This window comes from Notamacropus eugenii, chromosome 2 (genome assembly GCF_028372415.1).
Source record: "Notamacropus eugenii isolate mMacEug1 chromosome 2, mMacEug1.pri_v2, whole genome shotgun sequence".
NCBI lineage: Eukaryota > Metazoa > Chordata > Mammalia > Diprotodontia > Macropodidae > Notamacropus > Notamacropus eugenii.
In genome coordinates this window covers 496,686,361-496,700,802 of record NC_092873.1, presented here as the reverse complement: position 1 = coordinate 496,700,802, position 14,442 = coordinate 496,686,361, and the positions used below count along the sequence as shown (strand labels likewise).

At 39.9% G+C, this 14,442-nt stretch overlaps 1 protein-coding gene across 2 annotated transcripts in view; it reads right to left on the bottom strand.

The window, feature by feature from the left end:
• The window catches only part of HS2ST1 (heparan sulfate 2-O-sulfotransferase 1), a 218,113-nt gene that overhangs the window by 18,339 nt on the left and 185,332 nt on the right, over positions 1 to 14,442 (bottom strand). For both annotated transcript variants that reach the window (XM_072648971.1, XM_072648970.1), the window contains exon 3: positions 6,294 to 6,379. In XM_072648971.1, the coding sequence (XP_072505072.1) occupies positions 6,294 to 6,379 (86 nt within the window). The remainder of the gene's footprint in view (positions 1 to 6,293; positions 6,380 to 14,442) is intronic.

The window sequence follows — 14,442 nt, the reverse complement described above, 5'->3', positions numbered from 1 at the left end:
TGTACCAGTTCAATCTCTTTGCTGAAGCTTCTCTGGTAACATAATGGGTTTTCCCCTCTCTTCTAAATTACAGTACTCACTGTTAATGATAATTTAGCATTATAATGTACTGTGTCTCAGGCAGTGATTAAGTGACCAAAAGGAAAATTGCATATAGGGTCTGGGTAGTTGGCAAACTTCAGATCAGAGACAGTAAAGACTTTGGAGTTAGCTGTTTTGGAAATCAGGATACATGTTCCCAGAGAAACATACCACAAATGATAGATAAACCCCCACAAAACAGTGGTGATAAAATGTGATACTATATGTGTGTATACATATACATGATGCAAAAAAATGTAAAAATTATCTTTTCATAAAAACCATACCCATGAGAGAGAAGGAAGAAGGGAGAAAGAAAAGTGAGATGGGGGGAGTGTGTGTGTGTGTATATGTGTGTGTGTGTGTGTGTGTGTGTGTGTGTTTGAGAGAGAGACAGACAGACAGAGACAAAGAACGGGAGAAAGAAAGGGTGGAGAGAGAGAAGGGTAGAGGGACAAAGGAAAAAGGTGGGAGAAGAAGTGTGTGTGTGTGTGTGTGTGCGTGTGTGTGTGTGTGTAAGAGAGAGAGAGAGAAAGAGACAGAGAGAGTAGTAAGAACATATTTCAGCTGCGTTATGGGACAAACAGTCATTTATGGGAGAGCTTGAGAGGGTAACCATCATTTATAACATTGTTTCTATGGGAGAATGTTTTTTCCAGGACTCAGTAATCAACATGTAAGTGCCAGGATCCCACATCACGCCTGGCTGCTGGCATTACTGAGACAGGACTTACGGGGAATGTGAGTGTACGGGGTACACATCTCCACCTCCAGTTTATCCTTGTTACTACACTAACACAACACTTTGCAGGGTTCCAGAAGGAGCCTGTTCCTAGTTGGGGACTACACACATAGACATATCAAGACAGTGAAATAGCCTGACTTCAGATGTAAAGAGAGGAATGCTGAACTAGCAAAATGATCTCTCTGATATTTAGCTCAATTAATTACAGCTTGGTCCTAATTATAGAGATAATCCTTGTAAATCACAGTTTGTGGAGAAAATAAAATCATTCTGTGGTCTGTACAGAATAAAACAGTCCTGTGGTCACAGCCTCAGCCCTTAATTCCTGGTTAACAATTCAATCTAATGTAACAAACATTCAATCAGCAGCTGCTATGTGCAAGGCCCTCCATGGAAATCACTGAAACATGGAAGTGACACTGAATTCCTGAAGCCATTGTCACAAGTTCTGGGTGGTTCTACCTTGCAGGAGACAGCTCTGAATACAGGCTTATCATTTGCTGGCAGGCGTCTAGGTGATGAATTTTTTGATCTGCTAAAACATGACATATGGATAAATATGAGCTAAACCTCATTCCTGTGTAACGTCATAGTCTTTCCTTCAGAGAGGAGAACGTTCCAAAAGAAAAGGGAAAAAAAAAGTCATAGATGGCACTTTTGACACACAAGTGACTGAAGATGTCCCCATGAACCCCCATCTGCCTTGTTTTTTCCACTGGTATAAATTATTGTGAGAAGAGGCCAGAACAGGCAGGTTGGGGCAGGTGGTGTCTGTGCTTGAAGAGGACCCAAATAACGCCACTCTGGTGGGGTCGAGTGCAGCGGAGCCACCTCTGCAGACTCCAGTTTCACAGCTGTGCCACTGATGGCAAAGCACAGACTCCATTCCATCAAGTGCTTTTTTCAGTCTACAAAAAGCCATTTGACACAGTTGAAAAACCAAAAACCGTTGAAGGCTCTTAAAGGAGTCCCTCAAGCAGGAGCTTTTCACTCATGTATAAAAATCACTCAAAAGTGCCAGAGATGTAACCACAGAGACTACACCAAGTGAAGCATAAAACTGGGAGTCTGATGCTCACCTAATGGGTTCTGATAGGATCCTGGCAAGCACAGCATAGGACTGGGGGCAGGAGGGGTGGGGGGAGTAAGCATGTAGCAGGTATCTACTATGTGCCAGGCACTGTGCTACACACAACCCTGGGAGGTAGGTGTTACTATCTCTATTTTACAGATGGGGAAACTGAGGCAAGCAGTAGTTATGTGATTTGTCCAGTCACACACTAAGTGTGTGAGAATAGACCTGAACTCAGGTCTTCCTGACACCAGGCCCAGCATGCCATCTGGCTGCCGATAATTCACTTCCTCCCCCTCCTCAGCCTACCCACAGCCTAGGGGTGGGGAGTGTCTTCCTCCTTCCTCCCCTTCCCCTCTCAGAACCCAGCTGGTTGCTGAAGGGGCTCGCAGAACAAGGGCTATAAATTGATCTCCTGTGTCCATCACCCCCACCTCTGTGGGCCCTTCCACACTCTGGTCTACTCTCCCTGCTCCCACCATGTTGGTCCTTTGTGATCACCATTTCCTTTTCTAGGGACATTCACTTATCATTCCCTTAATAAATTATTCTACAACTTTGTCAGGAAATAAAGCCAATCTCACTGGCATATATAGTTTGCAGACTCCATCCTCTTTGCATTTAAAAAAGTTGGGAAAACATTTGGCCTCTATTAGCCTTGTAGTACCTCTCCAGTTCTCTATGATTTTTATATTAACAATGTCACCAGCTCAGATGATTCACATTTGCCAGCTCTGCCAGTACCAAAGATGCCCTAAAAGCAACTTGAACTCATTAAAGGTAGAGGGCCCCTAGCTGCATGAATAATGGGTTCAAGTCAACTTTCCAGTTGGTCCAACCCTCCAAGAATCCAGCATCTTGTCATGGTAAGTAGGGTATGGACTGGGAATGACATTTCTGCATTACTTGCCTCTTTATAAGAGCTAAGAACGGTGAGTACTGAGGGGATAGAGGGAAGAGAAAAGGACGTATTGAAAAAAAAAAACCAAACCCAAAAAACTCTCTGGGGCACCAGAGACATGTTCCCAACAATGTTAGGAGCAAAAATGAAATTTTCATAGGAACTCATGGCAAAGAGACTTATAAAAATGTAACATTCCTGTACATCTTTCGAAGGCAACTGCCACTAAAACTGTCATACTTGCACTCTGCTACCATGACCACGGACCCTGTGACCTCATGGCAGCTGTGATGTAAAAGTATCAGCAGAGGTTAACTGACACTACAGTGTAATGACTCTAGACAAGTTGGCCTAATTAAAAAAAAAACAGAATGACACATTCAACCTATTTATTTTGACTGGTCATTTTTTTCATTTCGATTGAGTGCTTTCAATATCTTTTAAATGTTTTTCTCTTATAGGTTTGTAGAAAATTAAAGCAGTGAAAATGATTGAGTGATGACACCTCGTTAAGACAGGCTAAGAATTGTATTAAATTTTTTTTCACTAAGTGATAATTTTTTATTATAAAAAGATAAAAGAAACTTGGGTCAGTAAAAATTTCCTGTTCTTCTTATCTTATGAAAAGTGTCTAAAAATATTTTAAAGTATAAAATATCCTTTAAATTTGTGATGTTTATCATACTTATTTTGAAAGTTCTTTTTCTTCATTTGTTTCCAATCAAGAATAAAAATATAGTTAACTAGAAACAAGAAGAAAGAAATGGTAAAGGGGGGGAAAGGAGATGAAAATGACCAGAAATAGATTTACTTATACTTCTCTGCAGCTAAAACCTGAAAACACAGGCTGAGCTGGGCAAATAAGTTTCAGATAAAAGAAATGTTTCTCAGTGATCCAAATGAAAATCAAAGGGAGTGGCCTTGTTATTTTCTTGGCTTACTGCCTAATAATACATTTTCCTGGTCATACACCAGACTCTTAAGACTCTAACAAAGCTATCTGGATACACACAGAATTCTCCCATCAAAGTATTCCCTTTTCTCCTAGAGGGAACATGTATTTTGCCTTTGTTATAAAGCACTGGGTCAGACAAAAAAAGAGAAAGATTTTAGAAGAAAAGTAAACTTTTTTTAAAAATAAAAATGAGCCTAGAGAATCTAGGTAGCACAGTGTATAGAGTGCAGGGCCTGCCATCAGGAACACCTGAGTTCAAAGTCAAACTTAGACACTTACTAGCTGCCTGATCCTGGACAAGTCACTTTGCCCTATTTGCCTCAGTTTCCTCATCTGTAAAATGAGCTAGAGAAGGAAATGGCAAACCACTCCAGCATCTTTGCCAAGAAAACTCTGAATGGAGTCACAAAGAGTCGGACATGATCGAACAACAAAACAGTAAAAAATTCTTCTCCTTCCTGTGCATTGATAACTTGTCTTGATAACAGTTATTCAACAAGATTTTGGCAATGATTTTGAGTAAGAGCCACTTTAAAAAGAAAAGAAAAAGAAAATATGGGAAAGAGCTGGACTTCCCAGTCAAGCTACAATTTTTCTGGACTAAATGTATTGAGCAAAGGTTTGGAAGTATCATTTTTAAATGTCAGAAGGCTAATAAAGAGAATTTTCATAGCAATTTTTTAAACCTCCAATATAACATGAAAATCACTCATGTTGAAATATTCTTATACAACAAAGTTTTCGTACAGTATTTAATAAACAGGATACTTTTTTCCCCAAAAAAAGCTTTTACACTTTAATCTACAAGAACACCAGAAAAATACTTTAGGTCTTCTTTCTAAGTACAAGTCTTTTGCCAAAAGCAAAAAGCATTCAATATATATTTTAATAATGAAAACTTCAAGTATTAGAAATCAAGCTGCATGTGGAAAAAATAAATCATTTAGGTGAAAGGGTAACAAACATCTACTTCAAGGATAATGTAGCCCTGAGGGAAAATATGCATATGAATGGAGTATGTGAAATTGGTTAGGTGCCTTTCCAAAAGAAAAATAATTAGTTTATTTTAAAGCTGCCTATAAAATGTTTTTAATACTACCATATGAATTATTTATAGAGAAAGGTATGCCCAACTTCACAAAAAAAAAAAATCCCACCATTTCACTGAGCGGCTTCCAAACACTGGAAAGAAGAATGATGTAATTTTATATTCATGATCTTTGGGGAGAGATTCAGTTTTAATTACACCACTTCCAAAAAGTTAAGGCTTCTTAGGCTTCATGTTAATGTGTACTCCTATTAAAACTTTTGGTGAAAACCAAAAGATTTCTTTATACTCTTTTGTCTTTTAATCCTTCAAAGTAGGAAAAGCTAAATGGAGAGTTTGATATCAATGCAGTTTTCTTGCTTAAGTCCCTTTAATTAAAGTTGGCACATGCCTGGGGGAGAATTACTTTGAAGTCATGACCACCAATGGAAAGCTCTGAAAGAGATGTCATAAACTGAAATAATAAAATCCGTTATTGTACTTTGTGATGAGTGGCGATCTCAATTCTTCTTTTTAATGGTGCTTTTGAAGTTAATGCCTGGTGTTCTACGGGGTAGGATTTCAATTTCAGGTCTCAATCCCTTTTTACAAAGGCTACAAATGTGCATCATCTTAAGTTACCAGGGATACTTGAATGAACTTTCAAATGAGTCCAAATGGTGTGTGTTTAGACTATTCAATGGCAACAATTTCCTGGTTAATTCTTAATGTGGCGCAGACTCTAGAGGGAGCCACACACAGACTTCAGTCCCTGCTGGCTGGGCTGTAACTTTATGGAGCTTTCCTTTCATGGCAGTGATGAATTCTGGTGATTATACCTTGAACCCAAAAAATAAGAACAAGGAGAATAAAAGAGAATCATTTATTTCTAGAACTAGAGCTAAATGAAAATGGGTTGTGTGGTTCAAAAGAGTGGTGCTCTTTCAGACGACTTCTCCATCGGTCAGGATGTTAAGACCAAAATCATTTAGGCAAAGAGACGGTGTCACATCAACCTTCAGGTGACCTAGCTGAGGAGCCCTGATTATTGGGAGATGAGGAGAGCAGACTGCTTGCCCGTTCCCTCAGTCAACGAGGCATGTCACTGAGATGATCCACTAGCCTCTCGGAGGAAAACCTAGTATTCTAATAAGAGCAGTTTTCCAGTCACACATGGAAAAGGGCTGGTAGAGTTTGGGCTGTGGTTATCTACTGTCCTGCAAGAGTGATTAGGATGAATAACTGAAAAAGAAAAAGATTCAAATCCAAAGAAAACTCAAGGCCTGTTAATTTTAATAGATATGAGAATTATCAATTTAGGAACACTAGAGGGCAGTGACATATAAAGAAGGTACAGCATCATTTACTAGAACTAGAGCTTCGAAACTGGCAACTTGGTCCTTTTTTATTTTTTGGAAAATTAAGATCACAAAAATTTAAACAGCAATTCAAGGCATTTCTGATTGCAAAAGGCCAAAATATTCTAGAGGATGTATTTTCTGGATAACTTACTTTGCAAAATCTAAGTAAGATACATGTCCGTGATAAAACCCTGGTTTCATTTCTTTCCAGGAAGTTATGTTCTTCACAAAGCGCACCTGAAAAATAGAAAGATACACATCATTTAGGTATAATTTAAATCTGGAAAAAGCAGTTGACATTTCAATACTGTCCTTCAAAGTCTTAAAAACACCACACCCATTTGGGATGCTCAAGTAGATTCAAACCTATGGCTAAAATCTTAATCCAGAGAGAAGTATGCTCCTTTTAAAAATATGTATCTACTGACTTAAAGACACAGCTACTACATGGCATTAAAAAAACGGAATGAAGGGCAGTGCAGAAAGAATTGTGATACAAATCAGTCTCCTATAATGCAGCAGTATGGACAAGAACACCTACCTGCCCCTCCCCACATCCCTCCCCGCCCAGCTGGCTGGACCAGGCAGTAGATCACACTGCAGCAAAGATATGCTTCATGCATATTAAGTGAAAATTCTTTTGGGAATCCGTTATCATGAAGAATATATTTAGGCACAAAGACTCAAAATGGTAGCCTAAGTTCATAGAAACAAAATGAATAAACCTTTAAAAAAAACTTGATTAAAGCAAAGGCAGATGCTTGTAAAGAATCTGAAACTGATGAGCAGAGTTCAAAGGCCACTAAAGATGATAATGATGAAGAAAACAGATAAAGTGGGGAGGTTCAATTTATTTTTTGAATCAACAGAATTTAATTAAATTCACTTATTTATTCAGTGCCTACTGTGTGCAAGGCTCACAGATTTAAATATTCAATTACTGTTCATTTGGCTTTAATAGAACTCAAAGCAACACTGCATACTGGCCAATATTTACTGGCTTGAACAGGGGATACATATTTTAAAGTTGGTGGCCTGATTAATACTGAGAATTTGATAAATCTCAGTATCTCCAGCTGCAAGAAGGTGATATGCAATTTCTGAAATGGAAAACTGAATTGATTTCCAAGAGGTAAATCACTTACATGAAAAACAGCAAATGGTTAAGGATGCTTCCCAGGGATTGGACACAGTGCCAGAAACAAGCCCCGGACCTCCCTGAGACAGTCTGCAAGATATGACCTCACTAAGCACAGAACTGAAAAATTCTGACAACTTATCAAGCAATCTTAAGTGCAAGACATCCTTGGGTAGCGCCAGTCACATGGCCATATCACAGAGCATTCCCTGATGATAAGAGGAAGCCTCTGCTGAGCAGTAAACTCTTCCAGCTACAACTGAGATAATGCCTCAAGATATGGCAAGGCAAGGTGAAGATGTAAAGATTCAGGAGAATGTCACATTTCAGAGAAACTGGACTGAAAAAGCCAAGGGGACTTGGGGAAGAGAATGGAATGACCATATTGATCCCACTCAAGGTCTACCTCCCCAAATCAGAATTGTATAAAATATGATGATGGCCAGTAGGTGGCAATTTTTCAGTCTATATATGTATTTTTTTTTCCTTTCAAAGAAAATTCACTTTAGGGGTGGCACCCTTTTTTCTGGACCAATATGGTAATGGGAGTGAATACATTAAAGATTCATAAACTAGGAAGAACTACCGGACTTCTTCTGGGAGGATACAAAGTTGGATATATCAGCTCTTATGAATGAGCTTGGTCTTTCTTCTCCATGAAACAAAACCTGAAGAGATGTGGTAAGTTCAGTTATCTGTAATAATGATGATATGCACAGATAATCCTCAGAGTCGGTGCTGGCCAGTCCTTTTATCCTCCTCTTCATTTCCCAAAGTTTTTACTAAAGTGGACTTATCTGCACTTTTCTAGCTTTCTTTCTGGCTGGTCTTTTGGTATGAGACGCCAACAGGAATGGAAAAAAACTAGATGACAAGAAGTGAGAGGGAGGAAAAACAAAAGGACCAGATAATCTGGAAGAGATTTCCCCCAAGTTTTGTGGGTGCTCAGTGTTTTAGTCATGTCTGACTCTTCATGGCCCTGTTTGGGGTTTTCTTGGCAAAACAAAACAAAACAAAACAAAACTGGAGTCATTTGCCATTTCCTTTTCCAGCTCATTTTACAGATGAGAAAATTGAGGCAAACAGGGATAAGTGACTTGCCCAGGGTCACACAGCTAGTAAGTGTCTGAGGCTAGATTTGAAGTCAGGAAGATGAGTCTTCCTGACCCCAGGCCTGGTGCTCTAAGCACTGCCACTTTTGTCACTGTTACCCATAGGAAGACACATGCAAATGTTTGGTCTAAGAACCTCGGTTCAATGCTGATTCTAGCTTCAGGAAGTGTAGTGGAGAGAGGCAGTTCCACAGAAGGCAATAAACAGACCAACATCCTAGAGCAATTCTGTTCTACTTTCTAGACACAGAGAAGGGAATGGGCTGGGGAAATGGAACAAGAAAGGGAGGAAAGAAATGGGGAAAGGAGATGCTGGTGCTGAGAATGTTAAAGTGTGGCTTATGCCGCTCTTTCTGGTGGTTTAGGGCTAAATTAAGTAGAGACTGAACATCATTTCTGGAAATACTACAGAAGGCATCATGATGCACTAGCAGAAACACTAGATTTAGAGAAGACCTGGGTTCGAGTTGTCCCTATGACAATGAAATGGCTGACTGAACTTGGACAAGTTGGTCATTAGCTTAGAAATGGAGATAATACCATTCCAGATAAAACCACTCCTGGGACTTAAGAGATGTATCATTTAGTCCAATCTCATCTTATAGATGAGGAAACTGGCCCAGAGAAATTAGTAAGTTGTTCAATATTACAAATCTGAGTAAATCATTAATGAAAGTCAGAGGTGGGATCCGAAGCCCAGACCTACTGACTCAGATCCGGTGTGCACCCCACTCCTTCCTACAATGCTTCCTACATAGGACTGTTTTAAGAAAAATGCTTTGCGACTCTTATTTATTATTATAATTTCTTTCTTTTACCATGGAGGGACTACACAGAGTTCAACTTAAGAGGCCGAAGAACAGCCCTTTAATTGGTGGTCTCTTTAAGCATATGTTTGACCCAGAGTAGCATATTCACACAAGATTTCAGGAGGTGAGGTGAGGTCTGGGATGTGCTGGGACTTCAGAAGTCATTTTGGGTCTGGGGGATGGGCCACAGAGGATGACTGTTTCTTTGATTAAGATGAATGAATGAATAAGAGCAGCTCACACCCGTAGGTTACGTCTTTTCATTACAGCCAGCTTATTAATTACAGAATATTTTGAAGGGAAACAATATAGTTACTCAACTCTGGCCGATCTGGCACAGGCAAGGAGAGGTGCATGTCCTTGGGGAAGAATGCACAAGATGGGAAAGGATGGATGACTGAGAGTCTGTACCAGTGGAGGGAAAAGTGAACTGATGAGATCACGGACACACTGAAGTATTGAATCATCAGGTATGAGAAAGTGGCTGGCTAACTAAAGGCTGTGTATTTACATGTCTGTGCACGCCTGGCACTTGGCATGGTGCCGGCACAAAGTAAGGGCTTAATAAATGCATGCTGGCTGACTGACTGGGAGGTGGGGGGGGGGGGGGAAGTAGATCACTAAAAACAGAGGAAAATGCCCAACAGTAGGAAAATGAAATAAAAGCCACGTGGGCCATGGAGGCCTGACTCTTTCACCGCCATGTTTCCATCTCAGCATTCCATGTCTTCTGCTCCCATTTTTTCTACCTATGTCCACATGTGCTTCCATTTCCCTCGTGGACTGTTATTTCTTTTCTGGTAACAACTACAACCCCAGTTCCTTTTCTCTCGAATTTGTATTCTCAATTTCACACCTCCTTCAACACCCTGAATTTGCCTCCTCTTTTTAATCCTTCCTCATTACGCAACTCCTTGGGCTACAGGTAAAATGAAAAAGAAATGTAGGAGGGTTGCACTGGACTAACCTGGCTGGGCACGTCCATGGGCCTCCATTTCCTTCTCTTTAAAATGGGGGAAATGATACTCATCCTACCTAAATGATAGATCTCGCTGTAGGAATCAAATGAGAAAATATTTGTAAAAATGCTTGTTTTATTCCATAAATTAAAAATAGAATTTTAAAAGGTACTTGATAACTTCTGGTTTATATAAACATAAGCTATTACTGTAATGTAAGCCCTCCTTTGTTTCTTTCCATTACATTCCCTATTGATTTCTTAGTACTGAGTACTCTACTTTCCAGCAATGAAAGATAAGAAGGTCAAAGCTAAGATGGTGGAGTAGCAGGAAGATGTACAGCCCAGTTCCTCCAACACACATCCTCCACAAAGATACAGAAAATGTAGCAGACCAAATCCTAATTGGAAAATGCAGGAAAAAAAAATCACAGTGAGTCATTTTCCAGAAAAGGGCGTTTTAATGAGACAGAAAGATCTGTTGAAGGGAATGGTTCATGACCAAACAAAAGATAGAGATTTTCACAAAAGGTAAGCAGAACAATTCAGACTATGTATAATTTAAAAGTTTTTGCACACACAAAACCAACACAGCTAAAATTAGGAGAGAAGCAAGTAAATAGGAAAAAAATCTTTATAGTAAGTTTCTCTGATAAAGGTCTAATTTCTAAGATATATGGGGAATTGCTTCACATTTATAATAAAAGTCAATCCCCAACTGATAAATGGTCAAAAGACATCAAAAGGAAATTTTCAGAGGAAGAAATCCAAGATATCAAGAGCCATATGAAAAAATGCTCTGAATCACAAAAAGAGAAATGCAAATTAAAAGAACCCTGAGGATCTATCTCAAAATCACCAGACTGGCAAAGCTGACAAAAATGGAAAATGACAACACTAAAGGAACTGTGGAACAACAGGTACATTCATGTACTGATAGGGGAACTGTGAACTGATTGGGCCATTTTATAAAGTAATTCGGAATTATGGCCATAAATCTACTGAAGTATATATACTTTTGACCCACCATTAGGTCTCTAAACCAAAGAGATCAAAGAAAGAAGACCACATATGTACAAAAATATTTATAGCACCTCTATCTGTATTGACAAATACTATGTGTGTGTGGTGCAATATTACTGTGCTATAAGAAAAGATGGAGGGGATGGATTCAGAGAAATCTAGGTGGACTTCTATGAACTGATGTAGAATGAAGTGAGTAAAGCTAGGAGAATAACTGATACTATGAACAATATTTTAGAGAAATAATTTTGAAAGACTTGGTAATTATGATCAAAATGACAACCAAGCCCAATTACAGAGGATTCAAGATGAAACATGCTACATAACTCCTGATGGGTGAAGTGATGAACTCGAAGCAGAGACTCAAAAATTTGGGGGCATGGCCAGTCCAGGAATTTGCTTTGCTTGACTACACATATTTCTAACAAAGGTTTTGTTTTTCTCGCTTTCCCAATTGAGGCCAGGGTACAGTGGGATGGGGAGAACGCGGATCTGAAAATAAAATTTTATTAGAGAAAAAAAGAAAGACAAGGGGGCTAGCAGCAGACAACAAAATGTACCTCAATTGTCTGCTGGCTGGTCTCTCTACCTCAAGTTTCTTCCTATCCCAGTCTAATCCTCTAATGAGCTCCCAAAGAGACTTTCCTAAAGGGCAGGCTGATTTGACCATGTGACCCTCCTACTCATTAAACTCCAGAAAGTCCCTAATGCTTCAAGAATTGAAAATAAAATTCTGTGTTTGGTTTTTAATATGCCTCATAAACTGTTCCCTTCCTACTCTCCTATAGACTCTGACTCAATGACAAAGGCCTTCTGACTGTCCTTAGCACAAAACGCTTAATCTTCTAACTTGAGACATTTTCAATGGCTACATCACATGGCTGGAATTCTCCCCCTTCTCATCTCTTTCTCCTGGCTTCCCTAACTTTCCAAGTGCCAGCTAAAATCCCACCTTTTACAAGAAGTCTTTCCAAATTCCCCTTAATGCTAAGTGTTTTCCCTCTGTGATAATTTCCAATTCATTCTGCATATTTCTCGTGTGTATGTGGTTCTTTGCATGTTATCTCTCTCATGAGACTGTGAAGTCCTTGGGAACAGGGGCAGGGTTTCATCTTTTTTTTCCCTCTGGCATTTATTTAGCACAGCACATAGTAGGTATTCAATAAATGCTGGTTGACTGACCAACTAGATAAAGTCAGGGAAAACTGAAAACACTGGAAATCTTGGCTTGAGGAGAAGAAAGTGAACACTGCTTGAATTCAAAGGCAACTCTGCTGCCATGATGGAGCTTGGCTGTAAAGAAAGATGTCTGGGAGTGGGTCATTAGCTAAGGTCCATGAAAAGAGATGTTTTTATGGTCAGCCTAGAGCAGAACCATCGTGAGCCGTGATTTTTGTCACATTTTATAACTACAGCTGAGCCAGATCAGCAAGGAATCAGGCAGGAGACCTTTAGGGAGACCAGGCTGTGCAGGAGGAGGCACTTAGAATTTTCAGTGCTAGCTGAGTCAGACCAAACCAATACTCTAGAAAAGGGGATATAAAGTGTTGTCCCACCAAGAACCTAGAACATTTTATTTGAATGAGATCAAACTCAAAATTCTGATGACTTAAGTTGAAAACAAAAAACCAAATAAATAGAAAACCTTTGTTCTGACCATGAAAAAGGGTGGGTATGTCAGTCAGACTATCCTGGCCAAATTCCAATTGGCTAATTATTATCTATTGAATGAGTACTACTATTAAGTTGGGTAATTACTATCTACTCTGTTCTACTCACTCCTACTCTTTCATTTACTTAAAATAAACATCCCTTATGTGGCTTGTTATAAAACTGCTTTATGGGGTAAGATTAAGTAAGAAAGGATAGTTCCCCGATGTAAGGAGGAAAAATGAGCAAAATTTGAATGTAGCTCTAAAGAAGATTTTGGAGAACACAATCTACAAGATGCTGCTATAAAGAAATGTGGACAACTAATAGGCAACGGTGTACTTCCATGCACATGTCTGAGTGATAGCTGGGGAGGGGTCATTAAAAAGGAAATGAAAACGAAGGACTCTGCTGTCTTGCCCCCACCCCTCACCTCCAACATGGAGGGTACAAAGACTAACCCCATTCCCTTTACTTCCAAGACAAATGAAAAGAGAGAAGCTCCTGTTGTTGAGTTCTGATGGGAGGGGATAGAAGCTGTTTTTCTGGGCAGATCATTGCTGATTAAACCACTGTGAAAAGCGAGAATCCATTTGTATGTGAGGCCAGAACAAACTCCATTCTCTCCCTGCACAAGAAGATCTAGCTCTAATGAGCTTCACTCTGGAACCTCCTCTGATAACCAATTTTCATCAAGCAAACCATTCCCCTCCTTAATTCAACGTGGCAAAGAGGGAAGATGTACACAATGAGGGAAGTGGAGAGCCCTGGCTCTCAGTCCTGGCCCCACCACTCGCTCCCTTTAAGCCCTGGGATAAAGTTCTGCTCTGCAGACTCACCCAACCTCAACCTCAACTTACAGAGTGCTTGTGGAGTAAGCCTTCTATCCGTCTTACGGTGTTAAATAAAGGAGTTATGGCTGCCTGAGGAATAACACAATGGCAATCTCATCCCCTCCGAAGCCTGCTTCCTCTCCCCCCTACTTCACCCCAAGTAGACAGCAAGTGCTCTGATGGCCTCCCTCCCTGAACGCAGCCAGCACATAACAAAGGTTTGTCTACAAGAACTGACTTGAAAAATCTCAGATTGGTTTACTCCCTCAGGTTGACCTTCACAACCATTCTGATTTGCCAGGGGATACAATCACACTATGTTATCTAGAATTATAATATCACAGAATATTTTAGGTTGGCATATTTTAGGTTTGTTTATTTGTCTGTTGTTACTGTTAGGTTGTTTTTCAGTTGTGTCTGACTCTTCGTGAATCTATTTGGGCTTTTCTGGGCAGATACTGGAGCATTCTGCCATTTCCTTCTCTAGGTCATTTTACAGATGAGGAAACTGAGGCAAACAGAGTTAAGTGACTTGCCCAGGGTCATATAGTAAGTGCTCAAGGCCAGATCTGAACTCGTGAAGAATGGTCTTCTGACTCCAAGCCCAGTGCTCTGGGCTCGATGGTGCCACCCTGCTGTCCTTACTGATTTTACTGAGCTTTTCACAAAATCCATTAAATTCTTCCCAACAAGGAAGTTGGCACCTGTGCTGCACCTCAATCCAGGTTAGTTATGTTTGTCCCGAACCTGTGGTGAAACTAATAGCTAAGTGTGGAC